The following is a 24,635-nucleotide window of genomic DNA, read 5'->3' as shown; positions in this document are numbered from 1 at the left end:
TGGAGATTGACCACGAGAAGCGACATCCGCTGGATTATCTCCAGATGACACGTGATGCCAAGAAGTCCCTTCGAGGGTATCTTGAATGTGACTGACACGGTTAGCTACGAAAGTCTTCCAGCGACACGAAGGAGAACGTAACCAAGCGAGCACGATGGTTGAATCCGACCACGCAAAGGTATTGGAGATCGGAAGCAATGGTACGTATAAATCTTTGACGAATTTTAATAGATCTACTAGAAGAACTGCCGCACACAGTTCAAGGCGAGGCAACGAAATCTTTTTTGTGGGGGCGACTCGAGATTTGGCGCAAACCAAATATATTTGGACTTTATCATCAACATCCCTCCACACAGCATCCCCAAAGATGACATAGGCCCCGAGGGAAATTATTTTCTTCAGGGCCTCCTGTGTGGAGTTAATATAAAAATAAAAAAAAATCCGTGATTCGCAAGTAAACTACCGCGCCATATCCAAGTTCCGAACTATCTGAGAAGCCATGAAGTTGACACGACTCCATGTGAGGGAATGACACCCATCGAGGGATTTTGAACGACTTCAAGAGCGGTAATTGTTTAGTATAACGATCCCATTGACGAACAATGTCAACAGGGGGGGTGTCATCCCACCCAACCTTTAGAACCCACAACTTTTGTACTAGGGATTTGGCGAAAAACGTCAAAGGGCATAGAAAACCGAGAGGGTCAAAAACCCGAGCGACTTCACTGAGGATAGTGCGTTTAGTGCACTCGCGACCGAGGCATAGGACTTCGAATGAAAATGTATCAGGCCGTGGCTCCCACTTTAATCCCAATACCTTGAGAATGTGAGAGTTATCAACATCCATGGACACCAAGTCATTGAGGCAGTATTCCGGAGGCAGATCGGCGAGTAATTCTGGTTTGTTACTAGCCCACTTCCGCAATTCGAATTGACCTCGTTTGAACAGCTCGATAACTTCGGTTTTCGTTTGTTGAGCTTGTTCTAAGCTGTTACAACCGGTGACGATGTCATCTATGTAAATATCCGAAGTTAGCACACGACGCGCTAGCGGTAAATCATAACCTTCATCTTTGGTCAACTGTTTGACAGTACGACAGGCCAAAAATGGAGCAGAGGAGACACCATAGGTTACAGTGTTTAGTTGGTACTCTTGGATGGGTTCCGACGAATGAAAACGCCAAAATATTCTTTGGAAATCGCGATCTGGTTCTTGAACCAATATTTGGCGATACATTTGTCGTACATCAGCAGTAAACACTACCGATGGTATACGGAATTTCAGCAAAAGCTCCAGCAGGTTCTTTTGAAGCTTTGGACCGATAAGCAAGGTATCATTTAACGAGGATCCGTTCACATCTGTCGCTGAGGCGTCGAAAATCACTCTTAACTTAGTGCTAGCGCTGCCTGGACGAAGAATGCAATGATGAGGTATGTGATACTTTCCCTTGTGCAAATCTTTTCCAGGAACACGAGTCATGTGACCACTGTGTAAATAATCAGTCATGAAAGCAGAATATTGTTCACGTAAGGTTGGATTTGCTATGAGTTTGCGCTCGAGTGAATGGAATCTGCGTAAAGCGATCTCACGCGACCCTGGGAAAGAGATGTCCCTTCCCCTTTCTCGGAAAGGCAAGGATACGATGTATCTTCCCGAAGATCCGTCCCGTGAGTGGTCAGTGCAGTACATTTGTTCACAAAGTTGTTCCTCAGGAGTAAGGTGTGAAGACTGGGGAATGGTGTCTAACTCCCACAGTCGCTGGACCTCTTCGTGAAGCCGGTCCTCGTTAGTAACGATGAAAGATTTCGTTTCGTGAGCAGTGTCCGAACCAACTGAACCTAGAAGAAGCCAACCAAAGGCAGAATTGAAAGCTGATGGCTGACGTGGACCACCATTCACATTACCAGGTCTCAGAAGAGAAGAGAAAACCTCAGCACCCAGAAGAAGATCAATCGGTCCCGGTTTGTGACAGTCAGGATCGGCAAGAGGCAAGTTTCTCAACTGATGCCACGATGACTTATCTAGACGAACAGTTGGCATGTTGCCGCAGATACTAGGCAGCGTAAGTGCCTTGATGTTGAAGAGAACCCGTCCCTTAACACCGATCTCTAATTGAATGACTCCCGACGTGGTTGCGGAAGATTGGCCTAAGCCGCTAACTCTCTGAGAACTGGCTTGACGAGGGATGCCTACGAGCTCCGCAGCGCGATCGGTGATGAAGTGAGCTTGACTGCCCGAATCGATCAATGCGCGAAAGGTTTGGAAACGGCCGGATGAATCGCGAATGCCAACATTGGCTGTTGACAATAGTACTATGGACTTGTCTCCTAAATTGGTGAGGACCTGAATTTTAGAGTCGGAAGAAGAAGTCTCCGGGTCCGTAGACGTCGTGGGGTGTTGATGCTGATCTTCCAAAGAAGCATTTTCGTCTCGATGGAGCAAAGTATGGTGTTTTTGCTGACATTTTTGACATGTAAACAAAGATTTACAATCTTTGAGATAATGAGAATAATGAAGACAATTGAAACACCAACGGTGTGATTGAGCAAACTGTAAGCGATCCTGAACTGACTTGAGTGCAAATACCTTGCACTTGGAAATGGAGTGGTCTTCCCCGCAACAGGAGCACTTCAGGTAAGTGGTGGAGTTCGAGGACCTATTTGTTTCAGACTGTCCTTTCTTAAGATCGCAAAGAAGCGCTGAAGTGCGTTTTTTGGGAGCCTGATTAAAGTTCCGTGCAAGAGGTTTGTCAATAGCACTGCTATCGCGAGTCGAAAAATGTAAGTCTCGTACAAGAGCTTCGCATTTGTTGTAAAGAAACTCTTTAAGTTTCAAATATGAAGGCAGCTCGGTAGGAGATTGCAGTTGTTCGAATGCGCATCTTGTAGGTGAATCTAATTTCGATAGAATTAAATAACAAAGCACGAAGTCCCAATTGTCCGTTGGGAGATCCAATTCCTTTAAAATTGTTAAATCCTCGTTAAATATATCGAACACGCGACGGAATTCAAAAGGATCGTTGGGCGGAAAATTTAAATTTAGCATTTCCCGCCAACACGTAAAGGCGAGTTCACGCGCGTTACGATAGCGCGCGATTAATCTTTGATATGCTTCAACGTAGTGAGCTCCTTGTACTGGAAATGTCCGAATTAACCCTAAAGCTTCTCCAGATAAACATGAGAACAAATACTGCATGCGTTCGATGTTGGATAAAGATTTGTTTTCATGAATCAGAGCGTTAAACATGTCGTAAAATTCGGGCCATTGCTTGACATTTCCAGAAAATATTGGAATGTTTATTTTTGGTAATTTAACGTTTGTGCACGCATTTGCGGTCTTACAATCGAGAGGCTGACTGGTTAACTCCTGGTAAATTTCGACAATTTGATAATACATCTCGTCAAAGGTTTCGCGAATTTTATCCTCATCAATTTCGTTTGTGTCATCTAAAGCTAATATTTCCGCGTGAGACGTTTCAAATTCAAGAACTATCTTTTCCAGAGTAGTATAATGCGCTAACAGTAAGTTGCACTTAGTTGCATCGTGCAAAGCGCTTTTTGCTATTTCATGTGTCTTGACTAACCTATTATTCGCTAATGTCCGTTTCCGGCGCAATGTTTGAATGGCTGGGGCCATGTTGAATAAACGCGATTGGAAACGTACCCAAAAACGAAACGAAATAAATGATAATAATTTAATCTATTATAATTATATGCGCGGTAGGTCGTAAATACTCAAGAGCTAGGTACCTACCTAATTACTGTTCGAATTGATTATTATTCAAAATTTAAGAAACATTCCACAGCACTATCCGTTTTGGCATAGATAGATTATAATCTTAAAGTTCCCTAGTTTCGGCACCAAAAATGTTTGAAAAACGAACAGGGGCTGGAATAGCCGACTCAAGGGCTATTCCACACAGATAACAAATAAATTAATTATATGGTTTTTGACAGGCGAATGCGGAAACACAATGCGTAACGTTACTTCACAAGCAACTTACCGGTGAAATCTGCATCAGCCTCATCTGTCAGCACTGGAACGGAATTGTGGTTCTTTAGCACTTGTTGTTTTAAAGTAAATTGCGATAAAAATACGTCTTAGGATTATTCCGATTAGACAACCGGCGATCGAGATTTGACGGGACGAACGGTGTTTTTTCAACTGGCTCGGCTCACGGCTTTCCGTCGTTTTAGCTGACTTGTGCGAACTTAAACTATACAGTTTAAATTCTGACGATACGATTGGTTATTACACAGCCTGTCAAAGCAATTGGCGTTACGGAACAATAATGATTGTTTTCCTTGTAGGCCTTGTTGAAAGACTGTGTGGCTGAACACGTGAGGGCTGTAGAAAATAAAAACTCGGACAGTAACACCCTAATTGCCAAGAGGGAAGCTTGTTTTATTAAAGGAAGTATACCTCCATAATATATCCGCATTGTTAACTTTTCTACAGATTAAACTTTAAGTTTGTCGCTTCGTAGCTTTGACATCCATTTCAAATAAAAAAATTATCATAGTATAAAATTAATTAGGTAAAGGTATGCATACCACATAATTAATAGCACACTATTTTTCAGATTCAACACACTAAGTGACCAAAAAAGAGATATGGGTCAGATACAAGCTCAATGGAAGATGCTCAAATTGGCTTGTAAGAGCCAATTGAGCCGGTATAGGAGGGAAGTGATGGCAACAGGTGGAGGTCCCCAACCACCAAGTCCTTCGCAGGATATTCTCTCGATGGTGGATTTGTTACCACATGAATTCGTAACGGACAAAAATGTTGATGATAGCGATTCAACATTTAAAGCAAAGGTGAATATATTTTTATCGAATCAAGCAAATACTTTGTGGTGTGACATTATATATTAAATGGAAAAACACACTTTGTAAAACACAACTTTTTATATGAATATAAATATTGGTAATTGTGTTTTATTATTACAGATGAATTTTCCTACATCAACCCCTCACTCCACACTGCCACACTCTGTTCCCAATAGGAAGTTGTCTTTTGAGGTAATATACTAATTGAGTGCTAACTATTTGCAATATTTAAAGCAGTAACTTTTCAGTTGGACATAATCTTTTGTTTATATCAACAGGAAACAGTATCGAATAACAAAACTGCTGCTTCGGAGAGAGACGGAAGACGTTTAAGCGAGAAGTTTCGGACTGAGGTACGTTTTTACTGCCAAGATGCTCAAATAGTATTGTTATTTTCCTAAGAATTCAATGTAGATACAAATAACATGTGTTTTTTTCAGTGAAGCTGATTCACCACCACCGCCACTATCACCACAAGCACACACCATCCAGCATGTCCCGCTGCACGCTTGCCCTCCACCTCTACCTCCACCTCCACCTCGGAGGCGACCACGCCATAAAGTAAGTATTTCTTCACACCACATTTTTGTTTGCTCAACTGACTTTATTGTCGTACCAAAACTGAAAGTTTACTTAGAAAAACAATAACTCATATATGAATATTATTTTTTTTATGTATAAAATGCACGATAATTAAGAGATTTGCAGAGAATAGATTAAAACACCGTACTAGGTGACTGCCTGTTTCATGGTGACTAAAGTTGAATATAGTTATTTTGTATGTAGTGTTGAACATATGGATTAATAAAAATAATAATTGTATAGCGCCGTTTTTGTGAGAAATCACCTCTGCTGTACACTTTGTTATATATAGGCACTATCTAAGTTTATTATTTACAAAGATACATAATCATACTTACCCGGATTGGAAATTGGAAAAATTATAATAGAAAGTTGGAAATAGAATAATTATTAGAGATGTGCCGATTATGACTTTCGCCGACTAGCCGACTAGCCGATTAGTCGGTTGTAATAAGACCGACTAGTCGGCCGACTAGTCGGCTAAGCCGATTACGGTTTCGGGGATAGTTCTAGGTACCCTGAAATGTCGCGCATGGCCAAAGTGTACCTCTGCTGTCCCGCAAGTTCTGTTTACAGTGAGAAGCTGTTCTCAGAGGCCGGAAACATATATGAAACAAAAATAAATCGATTGCTACCAGAAAGGCAGAAGCTTTAGTCTCCTTACATCATAATTTACCCTTAATTAAAAAATATAAGTTATAAAAAATATAAGGAGATTATGATATTTTTGGTTGTCACAATTGTGACTTTGATTTGATTAGATTATGTAGGTATGGTTATAAGAAATATGTTTTTTTTCATTTTTTTTTGTTTTTATCAAACAGTTCATGTTTAGAATTTTTGGATATTTAAATATATAATATATACATATATTACTGTGCATCTTGTACATACAATCTTGATTTAATACATATAACTGAGTTTGTTAATTGAAAAAATCTACTTTTTATTTTAATAATAAGAAATACTTATAAATGTTCATTGAAGATAAGAAGATATTATGTTGTTTTTTATGTTAATTAGGATAGATACTAATTTTGTTCAATAAATGTCATAATTATGTTTTCTTTACAAGCAAGTAATTTTAAAAAGTGATTACCAAAGGAAAGATTGCTTTACATTTTTTAATGTATAAGACTGATTATAAAAAGAAAATATATATAATCAAGGTTTTTATTTCATGTAGTTCCCCTGCATTCATATTATTGAGAAATACATACAACGTAAGAAGCCGGATAGTCGGCGCTCTTTGCCGATTAGTCGCCGACTAATCGCCGACTACAATAGTGGCCGGATAGTCGGCTTTACCGACTAGTCGCCGACTAGTCGGAACATCTCTAATAATTATGTTAAACCAGTTATGAAAAGTTTGTCATTTAATGTTTTTATTTTCAGGAAGACGACTTAGCCCAAATGAAGGCGAACGTCTTTGAAGAAACAAAAAAAATAATGCACCTTGAGCACCAAAAAAAAATGGAGTACTTGTTCAGGCTCATGAAAGACGAATCCAGGGCCAAAATTCGTCTACAGGAAGTAGAGTCACAGACCAAGGTTAGCTTGATGAAGAAGGAAAGTGACATTATCTACAGGATGAAGAGTCGCAGACCAGGATTAGGTTCATGGAGGAGGAACACAAAATTAAAATGTCGATGCTGAAAGATGGATGGATAGCCAAATAATTATTTTATTTTATCTATATTTCATATTTTAGTTTACATTTATTAATGTTCTTCACTGTGCTAAATAAAAATGTACAGACGTACATCAAATTGAATTCCTTGTAATATAAATAGACCAGCTCAACGCCCATGAAAACATAATGAGGAAATCTATAAATGGTTTCTCAGTTAGGTGAATTACACATGACTATAAATTAAGCACGTTGTAAACTGATTTCCCTAAATTAAAAATAAATAAACAATATTGATCATACCTTAGTCTTATTATTATATCTTCATTATTGTGTAATATGCATTTGTGTCGCAGGTACATTATACTATTGAGTATGTACATTTTTTCAGTGTAATATAATTATATATGTAGATACAATCATATTGAGTACATACTAATACATTTAAAAATGTTGATCAATGAACACCTGTCTAGTGGCATTTCCAATATGATTGATTGGGGCTACTTGTTCATTTGGGGCTACTTCCATGAAACCACCACCACCTGCTTCTGCTCCTGCACCCTCATCATGTTCTTCATCATCATCTATTCCAAATTACAAATCATAGCATTAGTACATACAAAACTCTAATGTAAGGAATATCTAAAAACTGACATATTATATTATGTTTCATTTTAACACATCTTTTATTTTGAGTTGTTTTCTTACCTAACTGAGGATCATTCATATCGATGGCAAGACAATGGAGAACAGCAAGAGCTACGATAGTTGTCTTGATGGTATCGAGAGATCCTGACATACCCCGCAGCAGGCAACGAAATCTCTGTTTCCATACCCCAAAATATCTCTCCACCGTGTTGCGAGTAGATATTTGAGCCCTGTTATACGCCACTTCTCTGGGGTTTCTTGGGTTCCTAACTGGGGTGAACAGATATGGTGTACAGGCATAACCTTCGTCTCCCAACAGTCGTCCGTTGAAGTGACCTTCTTCAAACCTCTGCTTGATGGAACTTTCCTGGAAAATACGAGCATCGTGAGTACTGCCTCTCCAATGAGCAACAATATCCATAATTTTTAGATCTCCATTGCACACCACCTGGAATGAATTTATTCATGCAATCAATGTTGGTTAATGTTTATATTTCAGACACGTATTGAGGATATCACTTTACAAACCTGGACATTTAAGGAATATATCCCCTTCCTATTAATGTAATATTGGCCGGCATCACCCCCAACTTTCCTTATTTTAATGTGCGTGCAGTCAATGGCACCCATTACTCCAGGAAAACGTTTTATTCCTTGGAACTTTGCAACTGTTGATTGTTGCTCTTCAATACATTGTGGCATTTTAATGTACTGTGGAGCAAGGCGGGCAAATGCAGTTGCGACCCTTTTGGCAATACGGGACATTGTCTGTTGACTAAATCCATGTAAATCTGCACAATCATCTTGTATCTGCGAAAAAAATGTTATAATAATTTAAAAACTGTTTGGTTATCGATTTTGCTGATTTGTTTCACAGGAATGCAATTATAAACACTATCCTTACCTCGTTTCTGCCCCAGTATCGTATGGCACAAAGAACTTGGAGATCGGTAGATATTTTTCCACCCCGTTTGTTATTGACATGCTAATATGGCTGTACCAAATCGATCAAACGTCTCATATTTGCTTTGGTGAATCTATATTTGGACCTAAAATCTCCTTCCCTTAGCGCCGTAAATGGGTCATACCGCTTTTTATAAGTTTTCCGTGCCCGTGGTGGATGAATACGGTCAAGATTTGCCAAAGCTCCAGTCAAAACGTCAAAATTGTCAAAGTCAGCCATTTCCGAATTTATACGGCCGTATACTGCCTAATCCTGGTCTTCGGGTGGGTTAAATTCTGACGTCTGCTAATACGGTCAGATTAGGCAATGCGCATGCGCGCGAGTTGGCGCTATTATGAGTAAAAATTTCACTTAACCTGTCCGTATTATCGTAGTGTTGCGATTATGAGTAAGGCTGCTTATGTTTAAGTGCAAGATTGTTAGTAGATTTATTATATTGTTCTAGATTTTAGTGCATTCGCTGTATGTTTCACATAAGTATTCTTCTATATTTAGATTTTTTGTTGATTTCATTTAAGTTAAAGTTTTCATTGCATTTATGTAGGTGTGATAAAATATATAGTTATAATTCTATAAATATATTAATAATAATCCTCACAACTTGTGTTACGATATTCTTGCTCGATTTCAATTCATATCTAGAGGTTTTTATTTTATTCTATAAGATTTATTTTATATTCAGATAATATTCGGGAACTTATCAATTATTTGTTTAATTGACAACAATCAACAATATTTAATTTAAAATAAAAATATAACTTTGTAAACACCACTTTTATTTATTTTTCGGAATAACTTTATTGAGTAAAACCTCAAATTGTAATATTTAAATATTGAACACAATTATTAGTGATTGCATTTAGTTCGGGTTGAATCTTGCGATCATACATAAAGATAGTTGCCAGTAAAAATGTGCGGTGAAAAAATGAAGACAAGTTAGTAGTTCTTATTCGAAGTATGATACAGTTAAAAGTGACCGAGGGGAATAGGGTCCCATTAGCTCAGTTGGTAGAGCACTGTCACGGAAAGACAAGGGTCCTGGGTTCAAGTCCCAGATGTGACCGTTTCCTTTTCTGATTTTTCTGTTTCAGATTTTCGTTTAGAAACCACTTTTATTTTTTTATACTTTGTGCCGACCGGGTTTCGCTACCAAAAAAAACCACTTTTTTTTTTTAAAAAAACAACATTGTTTCGTTCTTCGTTCGATAATGATTTCAATGTAAAATAGTGTGCTTGTGTAAACTCCGCTCATACGAGTTTTGAAAACATAGTGTAGAGATATAATATAAAATAATAATCATCCTAGACTTCAATACAGTCAATAGGTGTCGCATATTAAATAAAAATGGATAAATTTATCCAAGACACTATCTAGATAGCATTTAGTTCGAGTTGAATCCTACATAAAAATGCAGCCAATAAAAATATGCGCTAAGAAAATTAAGACTATGTTTTATTTTTATTTTTATAGTGAATACCTCACAAGAGTCCCAACTGCTCCCGTCTGGAGCCAGTGAGACTATGGCATCCCCAATTGGGGTATATTGTGAGGCTGTAGGTAAGTGGGGAAGGGGAAGAGATGGGGAGGAGAAAGGTGGGGAAGTACCTGGCTATTCAGATCTAGTCACTAAACACGGCCAAAGCCACTTGGAGCAACGTTTCAATTCTGAATGGTGGTCTTACACCAGGACAATTCTGGGAGTATCTTCCACTCTGTTGGTAATTCTCAGTCGAAGTATAATTACAGTAAATATGACCGAATCGGATAGGGACACACTATCTCAGTTGGTAGAGTCACGGCCCGGAAAACCAAAGGTCCTGGGTTCGAGTCCCAAATGTCACAGTGCCTTTTCCAGATTTTTCTGTTTCAGTTGTTCGATTGAGTTTCGCTAAAATTGTCTTCAATAATTAAAAATAATACCTACTCTAAATCGGCCACGGGTACACAATACTATCGATGTAATGCGTGGATACAGCACTACCATCGATATGTATTATAAATATCTATTCGTGAACGGACGCAATACTACCAACGTAATGCGTAAACGCATCACGATCGTCGTTATGCATTAAAAACCACGCAGGATGCTTCTTAGTTCTGAGTGTCAAGCGGCATCGTTGTAAATTAACCCAACGTTGCCAAATCTGATGATTTACTCAACCAAACGCTCAAATAATTTATAACAATGTAATCATGAATGGTCACGGGGACGCAGTACTATCGATGTAATGCGTGGACGCAGCACGGTCGTCGTTATGCATTAAAAACCACGCAGGATGCTTCTTAGTTCTTAGTGTCAAGCGGCATCGTTGTAAATTAACCCAACGTTGCCAAATCTGATGATTTACTCAACCAAACGCTCAAATAGATTATGATAGAATAGAATAGCAGATTGTGATAAAATAAATGAAACCTTAAGCACTCATGATATATTGTGGTCTCTCGTGGAAACTACTACAACTGAAGTAAAGTGGAACTTTTTTACAAACATGTTTGAAGAGAAGATTGTGTCAAAAATACCACTATTCAAAGGCAATAAAAACCACAACAAGAACAAACCTTGGATCGACAAACACATACTAGCATTGATTAAAGAGAAAAAGAAAGCCTGGGATGGTTATAGATTATCCAGAAAACAAATGGGGAATGTAAATGAGATTGAAAATGAGTATTACAGAGAATATAAACTGAAAAATAACTACCTTTTGTCGCAACTAAGAATTACCAGAAAAAACTTTGAGCAAAAATTGATTGACAGCGGACAGAAACCATTTTACAGTTATATAAGGAAACAGATTGCCTCGAAAGTGTCTACTCCAACCATACTATATAACTTCTCTAACAAAACAGTTACCAGCGAGATAGACATAGCGAACATCCTTGCAACACAATTTGAAAAAACCTATGTCAATGAACCAGACACCAGTATACCAACTATTAGTCAAGATTTGTATGTAGATAGTTCACTATGCGAAATAGAATTCACTCCTCAGCAGTTGAGAATATTTTGAAGGGGTTGCGAGAAGATAGCGCTACTGGCCCTGATAATATTCCTGCTATTGTTCTCAAAAAGTGTTCAGCAACTCTCGGTCATCCCATAGCTCTGGTTATGCAACAATCCTTCTTAGATGGGAAACTCCCTAAAGATTGGAAGAGAGCTATAATTACACCCATCTACAAAAAAGGTGATAAACTCAAACCAGCAAATTACAGACCTATAAGCTTGACTAGTATTATCTGCAAAACCATGGAAAGAATAATAGTGGACGAGATACGCTCATTCCTGATCAAACTTGACATAATCTCAAACAAACAACATGGATTCGTGCCAAAAGGATCCACAATTACCAATCTCATTCTTAACATAGATTACTGGACAAACGAGTGGGACAAACGGATTCCCACTGACGTAATTTATCTCGACTTCGAGAAAGCCTTCGATACTGTTCCAACCAATAGACTGTTGGCTAAACTTAAATTCCTCGGCATACGAGGACGACTTCTCGAATGGATCAAATCCTTCCTCACTAAGAGAAAATTACAAGTTCGAATTGGCAACCAACTGTCATCTGAGCGAAATGTGACCAGTGGTGTCCCTCAAGGATCAGTTCTGTTTATTTTGTACATCACGGACCTGCATACTATAATAAAATCAGACTCCAGCTGCTTTGCAGATGATACCAAATTCTTTGCCAACCCACACACACATCACAACCAACTGCAAAACGATTTAAACGAAATATATCAATGGACAAATGATTGGCTTCTAAAACTCAATGTCGAAAAATGCACTGTCCTACATGTTGGAAAAACTAACCCTACACTTGCCTACAAACTTAATGGAACACCTCTAAAAGCAGTGACATTACAACAAGACTTAGGAGTTACCATATCACAGGACTTGAAATGGGAACCACACATCGCTGGAATTGTGAAAAGAGCAAATTCACTAACACATCTAATCAGGAAATCCTTCCTTGACCTAACGCCGGACATGATGTTAAAAATATATAAAACATATGTGCGACCTCTCCTAAAATATGCTTTCCAAATATGGAGTCCTTACTTCGCAAAGGATATAAATCTGTTAGAGAGAGTACAGAGACGTTTCACTAAAATACCAAGAGCTCTGAAAGATCTACGATACGAAGATAGACTCAAGGAACTAAGATTACCAACCTTACAAGAAAGAAGAGAAAGGGGTGACTTGATCGAGACTTTCAAAATTTTATCTGGACATTACAGTTGCCCTAGCATCCAAGAAATCTTCACTACTAATAAAAATATAAATAAAAATATTGAAGACAATATTAGTGATTTTTAAACGAAAATCTGAAACAGAAAAATCAGAAAAGGAAACGGTCACATCTGGGACTGACCGTTTCCTTTTCTGATTTTTCTGTTTCAGATTTTCGTTTAAAAATCACTAATATTGTCTTCAATATTTAAATATTACAATTTGAGGTTTTACTCAATAAAGTTATTCCGAAAAATAAAAAATATAAATCTCCGTGGACACTCAAAAAAAATTACCAAAACGCCTTTTGCATCTAATCCTAGAAAAAACTTCCTTGCAAATAGAGTAGTGGATGCTTGGAACAAACTCCCACAACATGTCATCGATGCAACAAATATAAATCAATTCAAAGCTTTATTGGATTCACATTTGGAGAGAAGAAATACTGTCAAACTTGTTGTGAAATTAGATATGAGCGCATCAGCAGAATGCTGCCTGCTCATTACATAATAATAATAATAATATTAATTAATTAATTAATATAATGTCAAATAATAATTATAACCCAATGTTGCCAAATCTGATGATTTACTCAACTAAACGCTCAAATAATACATAACAATGCACTTGTGAATGGCCACGGGGACGCAGTACTATCGAAGTAATGCGTGGACGCAGCAAAACCGTCGTCATGTATTCAATATAAAAAATAAATAATAATAATAATAATTTATAACAATGTACTCATGAATGGCCACGGGGACACAGTACTATCGATGTAATGCGTGGACGCAGCACGATCGTCGTTATGCATTAAAAACCACGCAGGATGCTTCTTAGTTCTTAGTGTCAAGCGGCATCGTTGTAAATTAACCCAATGTTGCCAAATCTGATGATTTACTCAACTAAATGCTCAAATAATACATAACAATGCACTTGTGAATGGCCAAGGGGACGCAGTACTATCGAAGTAAAGCGTGGACGCAGCAAAACCGTCGTCATGTATTCAATATAAAAAATAAATAATAATTTATAACAATGTACTCATGAATGGCCACGGGGACGCAGTACTATCGAAGTAATGCGTGGACGCAGCAAAACCGTCGTCATGTATTCAAAATAATATTTCGGCGTGATCGGCCATGGGGACTCAATACTATCAAAGTAATGCGTGGATGCAGCACGACCGTCGTTATGTATATTAAATAATATCTACTCGTAATCGGTCTCGAGGACGCAATACTATCGACGTAATGCGTAGACGCAGTACGATCGTCGTAATGTATTCAAAATAATATCTACTCGCGAAGGGCCATGGGGACGCAATACTATCGACGTAATGTGTGGATGCAGTACGACCGTCGATATGTATATAAAATAATATCTACTCGTAATCGGTCTCGAGGACGCAATACTATCGACGTAATGCGTAGACGCAGCACGATCGTCGTAATGTATCGAAAATCATATTACTTCGTGGACGCGGCAAGATCGTAGAAATGAATAAAAACATACACTGCTCAATATATACATCGTGTAGCGAACCTGTCGGCAAAATGTCAAACGTTCAATATTCGTTTCCAGACATCCTGAGAGATTTTTTGCTTCCACAAAAATTTTTGCCATACGATTCTACATGGGGTAAGCATCGTTCTGGCCAATTTTGACGTCAAAATATTGTAGCGTTCGTATATCGGACGCTGTAAGTCGGTGGACGCTGTAATGCTATGGAGTTTTTAGGGGTCGGACGCAACAAATGAAGCGGGATATATATTTATATATATGTATATATATATATTCTTTTTTTTTTCAATTTTTCTGGCGCTCACCCTTCAAGTGTGTGTTCTAATAACAATAATAATAACATGGCATTTATATAGTGCAGTTTAGTGTCATTTCACTTCAAGTGCGCTTTACTATAGCAAAACTTAAAAACGGTAATTTAGTATTAGTGGTCATGTTCTTAAAATTTTGAAAAATTATGACAGAAATTCGCGATGTGCTTTGTTCGCGCAATATATAGGGGATTGTTAGGTATGCATCCATAGGCTTAATGGACAAGTGTAATGTCAATACAAAATACTGCAAATGTCCTACCTACCCTTTTACCCATCCCAAAATGTCACCATAAAAAAATGATTGTTGCGACACATGTGTAGCGGTTATGTCACCGCTCCTAGAGTCATCAAAATCATAACCAGACGACATGTGTTAAACAACCGAGTCAGCGGTTCTGCGGGTTCGAAGTCCAGACGCTACTCCAACCCGTGCCAGACGAGAACAAAGAAATCGGCAGCTATATAAGCGGTGGAGGACTTGAGTACATCAGTCAGTCATAGTCAGTCATCATTCCACATCGTTCCACTCAACACGAGTGACAACTGGGGGGCCCCGTGCCCCTCCACGAAGGACATATACCCGGCTTCGCCCGCACCATCATGGACTCTACCGGGACATCAACCTAGCGCCTTGTCCGGATCGTCGTCCCTGGCAAGCGCTACTCGGATTACAAGCGCCCTGGTCCCAGTGTCTCTGACCAGCGCTTCTTCCACGCATCATGACCACCACGAGGACACGCAGCATCCTCACTGGTCACACCGCGCCCGTTCAACCGCCTACAAGGTCCACCGCACCTTTGGCCGTCTCGTCAGCACTGGAGTGCCTGAAGACCTACGTTCTTCGCCAGTACCTGACCTTCATCGAGTCCCGGTCACCAGCGCCCGGCGTCGACTCACTGACCCGCGCTTGACCACCTCATCATCGCAGCAACCGGAGTATTCAACATCTGTCCTACATCATCTCCTCGTCACGGCAACTGACTCAATAAATGTATTATCCTGACACACAATAAACACTGCAACAACAACATCCATATCTTACATTGTCTCACTACCAATTCCCATACATGTAAAATCGGACAAGTGGTGTCAGTTGTTAATCAGAATTCGTAGTGATAACTAGAGATGGCAAAATTTAGCATTAATTTTCAGATTTTTTAGCATTAACAATTGGAAATTTAGCGTTTTATAGCATTTTGAGGCATAATTTAGCGTTTTGTAGCAAAATAGAAAAAAATGTATTTCCTGAATGTTTTTAGCGCATATTTTAAGTATTTTCGGTAAAATATACATTTGCAAGGATTTCCATGTGAAAGATTATAAATAATTAATTTTAATATTAAATTAATAAGGAAGGAAACTCTACGGGTCGAACAAAAACACAACAAATGCAGATTGCGATTAACATCAATAGGCGTAATTTATTTCGCACAATTTGTGTAATGTCAAAAAGCAATGTTAGCCTACAGTACAAAAATATTAAATATTTACACATAAAATAGTAACAAAATTATAAAAAATCGTAATGTAAATATCGATTTTTTGAAATTCTCATATATTATTTTAATACCCGGTATTTTCGGGAAATTTGCGCCTATTTCGCTAAATAGAATAAATTAGCTGAAATACGACCAAAATCACGTTTTTCGCGTTAATTCGCGAAATAGAAATCACTGGAAACACTTCCAAATGCCTTGAAACGCAAAGAAAACTTATAAATTCCCTATTTTCGAAACATAAATATTTTTTGGCGTTTTTAGTTAAAACGAAATTTTGCCATCTCTAGTGATAACTAATATCAGACAGGGCGATTATACATATATTGTGAAGTGAAATCAACCATAACTCCTGGAGACGTGTGATAGTCATCAACGGGTGAGTCCATCTTTCCTGCATTCCAATCTGGGCTTATCTTGTGCTCCAGAAGCCCAGATTTATACCTTTGACTATTGCACTGTCCATCGGGTTTGTCGGATGCATAAATCGTCCCATAACCTATCATTCGGTCTAGTTTGGGACTGGTCCTTTGGGCGTGTGGCATAGTGCTTTGCTCTGCACCACCTCTAAAAATATATAGTAGTCGCAGCTTCGCGACACCATGCTTTTTCACAGATAAAATAAATATGTGTGCAGGTGACAAAACGACAAGCTAATATGATATTAAGACACATTATTTTCTTGCCAAGCGAATAAAATATGTTTTAGTATGTTAGGACCATTTATAAATACATGTATGAAATTAGCCCGCTTTCTGACGTCCGATCAAGCTGAAACTCGGCAGACAGAATTGTTGTCAATGACAATGCATTCTGTCAAATTTTGGTGGCAAACCCCTCATACACACGCATTTATTTAAATTGGAAGACAATTAATATACTAAATAAATGTTGGGGGTTATCCTAAGGAGATAGACATATATCACAGGGAACTTTTCTGTGGACCTTTTTAAGATATACAATTCCTTAATACATAATTTTGATGTATCTCATAAGGTTTAGCCAGCGTTACCAATGTAAGCGCCCAAAAATATTTTGTTTATGACTTGATTACAAAACATAGACTTTTCTCTACTTTATATAAATATAATATACATGTATTATATACATAAACCTTTCGGAAGAAATTCTCGAAATGACAGTGAAAACGCTATCAAAATTCGTTGCATAGTTTAGAAGAACTAAGCGCACAAACAGACAGATAAGGATAGCGACTTTATTTTATAATATTTAGAGATAAACACAATATCTGGTATGAAACAATTACCTCAAAGAATGGATGTCTCTTTAATTCATTGGCATCATCCACTCCGCCTCCCAATCGCTTTCTTGGATCTTTCACCAACAACCTGAAAAAAACAATAAAAACATGGTAACATTAATTTAATAATCATGCTATATGTTCAGTTCGCCAAGTGCAGAAATTGAATAAAATGGAAAACTTCTCATTACTATGGCAACACCGAGTAATATCGATTTTAGAACAAATCAAAGCAGATTCAAATGCGAGATGAAAAGTGAGGTTATTTTGATATTGCACAGGAAAAATGACAAAATTAAATTTTTCTTAACATTTTCATTGATATTATCGGTGATCTCTAATGAAGCAGACGCAATGTAGGTATGCTGAGTCTGTTCTGAAGGTATTTCCCTTTATTTTTCCACATTAACTCCACACAGGAGGCCGTGAGGAAAATTATTTCCCTCAGGGATTATTTCGTCTATGGGGAAGCTGTGTGGAGGGTCTTTGTAAGGAAAGGAATGAGAGGAAGTTCTGTTCAACCCTCCCACTGCTGTGCAAGGTGATGGGTTGAGAGAGTCCGGTTGGAGAGGTCATTATAAAACATTGACTTTTCTTTACTTTCTATAAATATACATAATATGTATGTTTCATATATGTAAACCTTCCGGAAGAAATTCTCTAAATGATACTGAAAACCCTATCAAAATCCGTTGTATAATTTAGAAGAACTAAGCGCACAAACAGACAGACGCGGATTGCAAATTGGTTTAATACTATTTAGAGAAGTTTTTAACAAATTACTACCAACATACTTTATATTGTAGACAAACTACATTACAGTAAAGACTTCGACACAGTTCAAGACAGAAAAAAGATTGAACAAATCAAAAACCTAGAATTGTGTACTGTATAAAGGATTCCAAATGTATAGCTTAGTTCGCAGTGAAATTATGTATTTGTAAATTAAAATATATAAATGTATGTTTAATGTTTATATTAGACCACATGAAGTGGACTTATTTTAAGTTCAGTAAATAAATTTAAATCAATCCCTTCCAACAGTCCCTTTCCGAAGCCTGTGTTATAAAGTGTAGATATGTGCATCATCATAGGGGCAGCGTCCTCACCTGTTGATAAAGTCGGCCACTCTTGGCTCCAGGCTGTCGGAGTTGGGCAGGATCCCTCGGAGGATGCGGCGACTGATGTCCTGCTGCGTGTTGTTGATGCCGTCCACCATGAAGGGGGAGCCACCGGTCACCAGCTCGTAGGTCAGGACTCCCACGGACCACCAGTCCACGGCCTGGAACAGAGAAGATTGAATATTAATAAAACATGTGCGCAAAATCTTTCCATCACAATAAAGTGGATCATACAGGAAAAGTTCAAGATGAACTACTCGAAAACCTTATGGAAGGATTGTTGCTGGAAATGGTGTTAGCCATGTTTTGTGACCAGATCGGAATAGCCAATATTTCCCAACCTTTTCTTCTCTCTCTCATTCTCCTCCCTCATACCTTCAGCTTTACAAAATACTCCAATTGTGGATGCCAAAGTCTTCCTTGCTCCAGACGACTGGGAGCATTTTTTTTTTACACACTCCACGCAGGAGGCCCTGAGGAAAATAATTGTGCTATGAAGATTGCAATTCGTTTATTAATAAAGGGGAATCTAAGGGATTGCCAGTATTTTAGGGTTTCAGACTAGAGGTGGCCGCCAAATTCAACAGTGGGGCGCACTTGTGATTTGTACAGGGCCAACAGTTGTGTACTATCTGCAGTATCTGAGAGGGCTCTGTAAAATACGCCCAACTTCTGGTGGCGAACTTGACTCTGGCTTCGATGGAGCTGACGTGCCTGAGCTGGTCACTTGAAGCTACACCAAGCATATCAACAGAAGGTAAGTGGGGAAGATTGCATCTGTCGAAGGAGACTAGATTGTCAATTCAATCAGACATGATTGGGTCCTTGAAACATTAAATTCAACTGGGGAATGAAGAAGAATGACTTCCAGAGCCAGTGACGCCAAATACTTGGATCTTGGATTTACCAGCAAAATTATAACTTTTGCTGCACTTTGTAATACTAAGACAACTACAAACAGGGCCGGCCCCGTGCAAGCGCAATTGGAGCAGTCCACTTGCCAAGGCGCAAATAATAACACCTAACACCGAATACAGCAACTTTGGGGTTTTTACGAGGGCCAGGTACCGGCCCTGGCTATGGTAACTGGGCAACTCAGGACAGTGGCAATTCAACGCACTCTTGAAAAGTGATGAACAGATTAAATAGGTTACGTTAGATTAAGTTTTCATCACTTTTAATGACTTTATATCACTTTTCAAAAGTATATTGAATTGCCACTGTCCTAAGTTGCCGTGGAACTCCTGACTACTTAGCTGCAAGCTTGAGCGACATTGTGAGGTTAGGTTAAGGAAGGGGCTAAAATAAAGAGATAGATGCAGATATCTCGTTCCACATGCGGAAAATTCAACTTACCAACGGAAAATCTAGAGTCGAGAACTCTACATAAAGATTGAAGATCGCCCTGATGATAACTAACCTCCGATAGGAGGACACCAGATGACAAAATTGATAGTCAAATGGTTTTACCTAATTTTTTTTATGTGAATTCAGCACAAGAGTCTCAAACGTTTTTGTATATTTTGAGGCTAATGTGAATGGGAAATGGAAGGAGATGGGAGAAATGAAGGCTGGGAAGCACCACGTGACTATTCAGATCTGTTTACTAAACACGACTAAAGCCATTTCAAGCAAGAGATGGGGGAGATAAAGGCTGGGAAGCACCCATGCACACCATGACTTTTCAGATCTGGTTACCAAACACGGTTAAAGCCATTTCAAGCAAACTTTTCGATTCCGAAAGGTATAGGTTTAGCACGAAAATTTAAAAAAATACCGCTTTAAAATCAGATTCTCTAATCCAAACGAATCAGAGAGAAATTATCAAGATATTTGGCTGTTTCTTGTACCTTTTTTTGACGTGGAAAATGTTTTTTTCTAATTGAAAATCAAAACACAGTTAATCTAATATTGCCTATAAAGTCGAGATTAGCGACAGATTCGAGACTTGCACATGGGATGACGGCGTTGCACTAACTGACTGCGCGAAAGACGAGATATGACCGTGTGCGCATTGCGTCAAGTTTTTTTTTCGACTAAGTGACACAACCCTTTTATAAACAATCGATTTAAAACAAAGCATTGAATGAGTCGTAATACAACTGAGGTGAAAGGATGCTCTCTTTATTCTCGTATCGCGCAGTTTTTGCGTAGTAATAATAATAATAATTGGATAATTTTTAGAGCGCCGTTTTTGTGAAAAATCACCTCAAGGGCGCTGTACAATTAGTTTCCTAGGATCTACATTTGTTATTTAGACCAACTGTGCCAACACGAGGTTCGTCATCCGTTCAGGTATGTGTCTGCCGCCAATATAGCGCTGACAAGTGTCTGCTGCCAATAAAGAGCGCTGACACAACATCCTCACATAGATAACAAACCTTGGCAGCACCGCTGTGACGTTCGACGAAGATAGAAGATGGAGACTCTGCTGCAAGAATCCTAGGTGGCGAAGGAACTGTACCAGCTGCTGCAGCGAGAGAGACCACCGCGTCCACCAACAGTGCCAGCACGAGGTTCGTCATCCGTTCAGGTATGTGTCTGCTGCTAATATAGCGCTGACATGTGTCTGCTGCTAATAAAGAGCGCTGACACAATATCCTCACATAGATAACAGACCTTGGCAGCACCGCTGTGACGTTCGACGAAGACAGAAGATGGAGACTCTGCTGCAAGAATCCTAGGTAGCGAAGGAACTGTACCAGCTGCTGCAGCGAGAGAGACTACCCCGTCCACCAACTGTGCCAGCTCGAGGTTCGTCATCCGTTCAGGTATGTGTCCGCTGCCAATATAGCGCTGACATGTGTCTGATGCCAATAAAGAGCGCTGACACAATATCCTCACATAGATAACAGACCTTGGCAGCACCGCTTTGACGCTCGACGAAGATAGAAGATGGAGACTCTGCTGCAAGAATCCTAGGTAGCGAAGGAACTGTACCAGCTGCTGCAGCGAGAGAGACCACCGCGTCCACCAACAGTGCCAGCACGAGGTTCGTCATCCGTTCAGGTATGTGTGTGCTGCTAATATAGCGCTGACATGTGTCTGCTGCTAATTAAGAGCGCTGACACAATATCCGTAGTATTTCTGTACTTATTTTTCCAACTTGATGAAATGGTAACCTCATTTGTTTACCTTCGCAACAGGTCACACATTTCGCCATTGTCATATCACTGGTACCCGGGTAGGACAATCCATCTACAATGCCGTTCTTCATTTTATTTAAATCATTACTTTTAATATGCCTAACCGCCTGTGCCAAAGATCTGCATTTGTTACAGCAGGTGCTGCCAGTATACAATCTGCTACTTTTTTATTTATTTTTTATTTATTGTTTAGGAACATTTACAGACTATTAACATGAAAAAAAATTATTAGATAAGCGCTGCAAAAAGAAACGTATATGACAACAGTCCACTTAAAAATGTTCACATCATGCACAGATTAAGTGTCATTATACACTATGTATTAACAAAAAATATATAAACAGCAAAACGTGAGCAAAGGCAAAAAAAGGAGATATCAGAAACAAAACATACAGATAAATATATGATCCAAAAAAACAAGAGAAACAAAAATAAAACAGAAAACAAATAGAGTAAATAAAAAAAAAACAACAAACATTCACAATCTATTGCTAATTTGCTTTTTAAAATAAGTGAGACTATTTGCATATATATCTATGTAGTTACACTCAATAGAATTGTACAGACGACACATTCTAGATAATGGATTGAAGTAGGCAATATTGTTCTTAAATAATTCTAGATGGAATATATTATGATTCCTTAGATTACGTCTATTGGGAACTTTAATAAGAATATTGCTCACACATTGAGTTGCTTCAAGCTTGTCATGAATAATTTTGTGTAGACATATTAAGTCAGCAAATTGTCTTCTTTTATCCAGGGTCGTAAAGTTAAAGTATTGGAGTCGTTCCTCATAAGACTGCAGTACGGAACTTAGTCCATGTTTAAACGATAACAATCTTAGAAATTTTTTTTGTACAGATTCAATAGTTTTTGAATATTTCAAGTAGTGAGGGTTCCAGATAACACTACCATATTCCAATTTGCTTCTGACCAACGAGTGGTACAAGGTTATAATGGATTGGGTATTTTTAAATGGTTTCGATATTCTATGTATATAAAACCAATCATTTTCAAGGATTTACTCGTGATATCACTGATATGTACATCAAACTTAAATTTTGAATCAAGTGTGATTCCTAGATCTCTAATAGTGGTGACTGCATTTAATTGAACATTATTAATGAAATATGCATGATTCTTTCGTCTTCTGTTACGAGTGAAGGTTATAATGTAACATTTATCAATATTTAGAAACATATCGTTTTGAGTACACCAGCTATATAGTGTGTAAAGATCTTCTTGTAGCATAACTTGATCAGAATCAGTGGAAATTTTACGGTAAATCTTGAGATCATCAGCAAATAAAACAAAATGGCAGCGTAACATGGGGGCAAGGTCATTAATAAAGATTAAAAAAAGCAGAGGGCCAAGATTGGACCCCTGAGGTACACCTGAGGTTACAATTATGGGAGGTGACTCATACCCATTTATAAGTACTAACTGTGTTCTATTTTCCAAGTAAGATTTAAGCCATCTTAATAGATCACCGTGGATACCTATACGATCAAGCTTCTGTAGTAGAATAGAATGGTTTACTTTATCAAATGCCTTTTTAAAATCTGTGTAAATGGTATCTACTTGAGTTCTTTCGTTAAAAGCACTGCAAACGTAATCACAAAAGTCAAGAAGATTAGAATTAATAGATCTGTTGGGAACAAATCCATGTTGATTAATGCATAATTGTGGTTTAAAGTGTGTGAATATGAAATTATACATTATAGATTCGAAGACTTTTGCAAAACATGATAAAATACTGATTGGTCGGTAATTTTTCACAAAAGACTGATCACCAGATTTATGTATTGGAACAATATGTGCATTTTTCCATAAATCTGGGAAAGTTCCTGTAGATAATGATTCGTTAAATATAATGAAAAGTGGCTTAATCAACGAGCTAGAGCAACATCTTACAAACAGAGGAGGTATTTTGTCTGGTCCTGGGCCTTTATGTATATCAATTCTTTCTAAACAGGATTTGATTGATTCCATGCTTACATTAAGTTTCCTAAGACTAAATTGGTTGAATAGAGCAGCATTTAGTCCGAAAGTATTTGATGTGGGATTCGACTGAGTATAAACTGATCCAAAGTAATTAGAGAACATGTTGGCAATCTGCTGTCCATTATTTGCAGACATTGAATCCATATACATTATTTTTGGAATAGAATTTGATGTTTAGCTTGTACACTCCATTTATTGACGTTCCTGTGGCCACCAACACATTCTTAGTGTTACGTATGTAGCATTTGTTTTCACCAAAAACAACATTGTTTCCGTTCTTGATTAGTTCGCTCACTGACAACAGGTTTGTTGTTAAGCTCGGTATGCAAAGCACATCTTTAACCATGATATCGTAGTTGCAGTTAGTTATTATTTGTACATCTCCGGAACACAAAACTGGAACTTTCATATTATTCGCGACGATTATCTCTGATAAATATGGCGTAAAATTTGCGTGTTTTATCCACTCTTTGTTGGTCGTCATATTTGCACTTGTGCCACTGTCAATGTACCATTCGTTTTTATTGTATTCTCCGTTAAAAAAAACTACACTAAAAGCATTTGATTGTTTGTTTTTTTGTAACACTGGACACTGGTTTCGATAATGACCCGTCTGTTTACATTTGTAACAAGTGATGGTCTTGTCACCTGTCACTTTTGAATTTTTCGATGACGTCGCGCCATTTTTAAATTTCTGCTTGTAGTTTTTATTTGCAGCAAATGCTGCGCCGCTGGAATCCACGTCATTCTTTGAAACCTCCATATCAAAATAATAAATACATTAAAAAACCGGATTGCTCCTGGATTAGATGAGATAACAACGGATTGCATTAAAATAATAAAAAATGAAATATTAAAACCTATAACA

General features: G+C 38.2%; 2 protein-coding genes across 5 annotated transcripts in view; one reads left to right on the top strand and one right to left on the bottom strand.

Annotated features, from left to right (window-relative positions):
* Positions 1-7,516, top strand: part of LOC149409064 (uncharacterized) — a 28,553-nt gene extending 21,037 nt beyond the window's left edge. For 2 of the 4 annotated variants that reach the window (XM_089650198.1, XM_089650200.1), the window contains exons 2-6: positions 4,312-4,821; positions 4,954-5,025; positions 5,112-5,186; positions 5,274-5,394; positions 6,811-7,512. In XM_089650198.1, the coding sequence (XP_089506324.1) occupies positions 4,615-4,821; positions 4,954-5,025; positions 5,112-5,186; positions 5,274-5,276 (357 nt within the window). In that variant the 5' untranslated portion in view covers positions 4,312-4,614 and the 3' untranslated portion in view covers positions 5,277-5,394; positions 6,811-7,512. Of the gene's footprint in view, positions 1-491; positions 2,636-4,311; positions 4,822-4,953; positions 5,026-5,111; positions 5,187-5,273; positions 5,395-6,810 lie in introns of those variants that run through there. The other 2 variants (XM_089650197.1, XM_089650199.1) reach the window with 2 other exon arrangements.
* LOC149409063 (ribosomal protein S6 kinase alpha-5-like) overlaps positions 1-24,635 on the bottom strand; it is a 294,002-nt gene that overhangs the window by 94,942 nt on the left and 174,425 nt on the right. The window contains exons 7-8 of the mRNA XM_089650188.1: positions 18,603-18,775; positions 17,500-17,581 (exon numbers count right to left, since the gene is read on the bottom strand). Coding sequence (XP_089506314.1) covers positions 17,500-17,581; positions 18,603-18,775 — 255 coding nt within the window. The remainder of the gene's footprint in view (positions 1-17,499; positions 17,582-18,602; positions 18,776-24,635) is intronic.

This window comes from Hesperophylax consimilis, unplaced genomic scaffold (assembly GCF_061612785.1).
Source record: "Hesperophylax consimilis isolate HC1 unplaced genomic scaffold, BYU_Hcon_1.0 scaffold_37, whole genome shotgun sequence".
NCBI classification, from domain to species: domain Eukaryota; kingdom Metazoa; phylum Arthropoda; class Insecta; order Trichoptera; family Limnephilidae; genus Hesperophylax; species Hesperophylax consimilis.
Note: the sequence above shows the minus strand (reverse complement) of the source record. Positions and strands in the feature narration are given on the sequence as shown.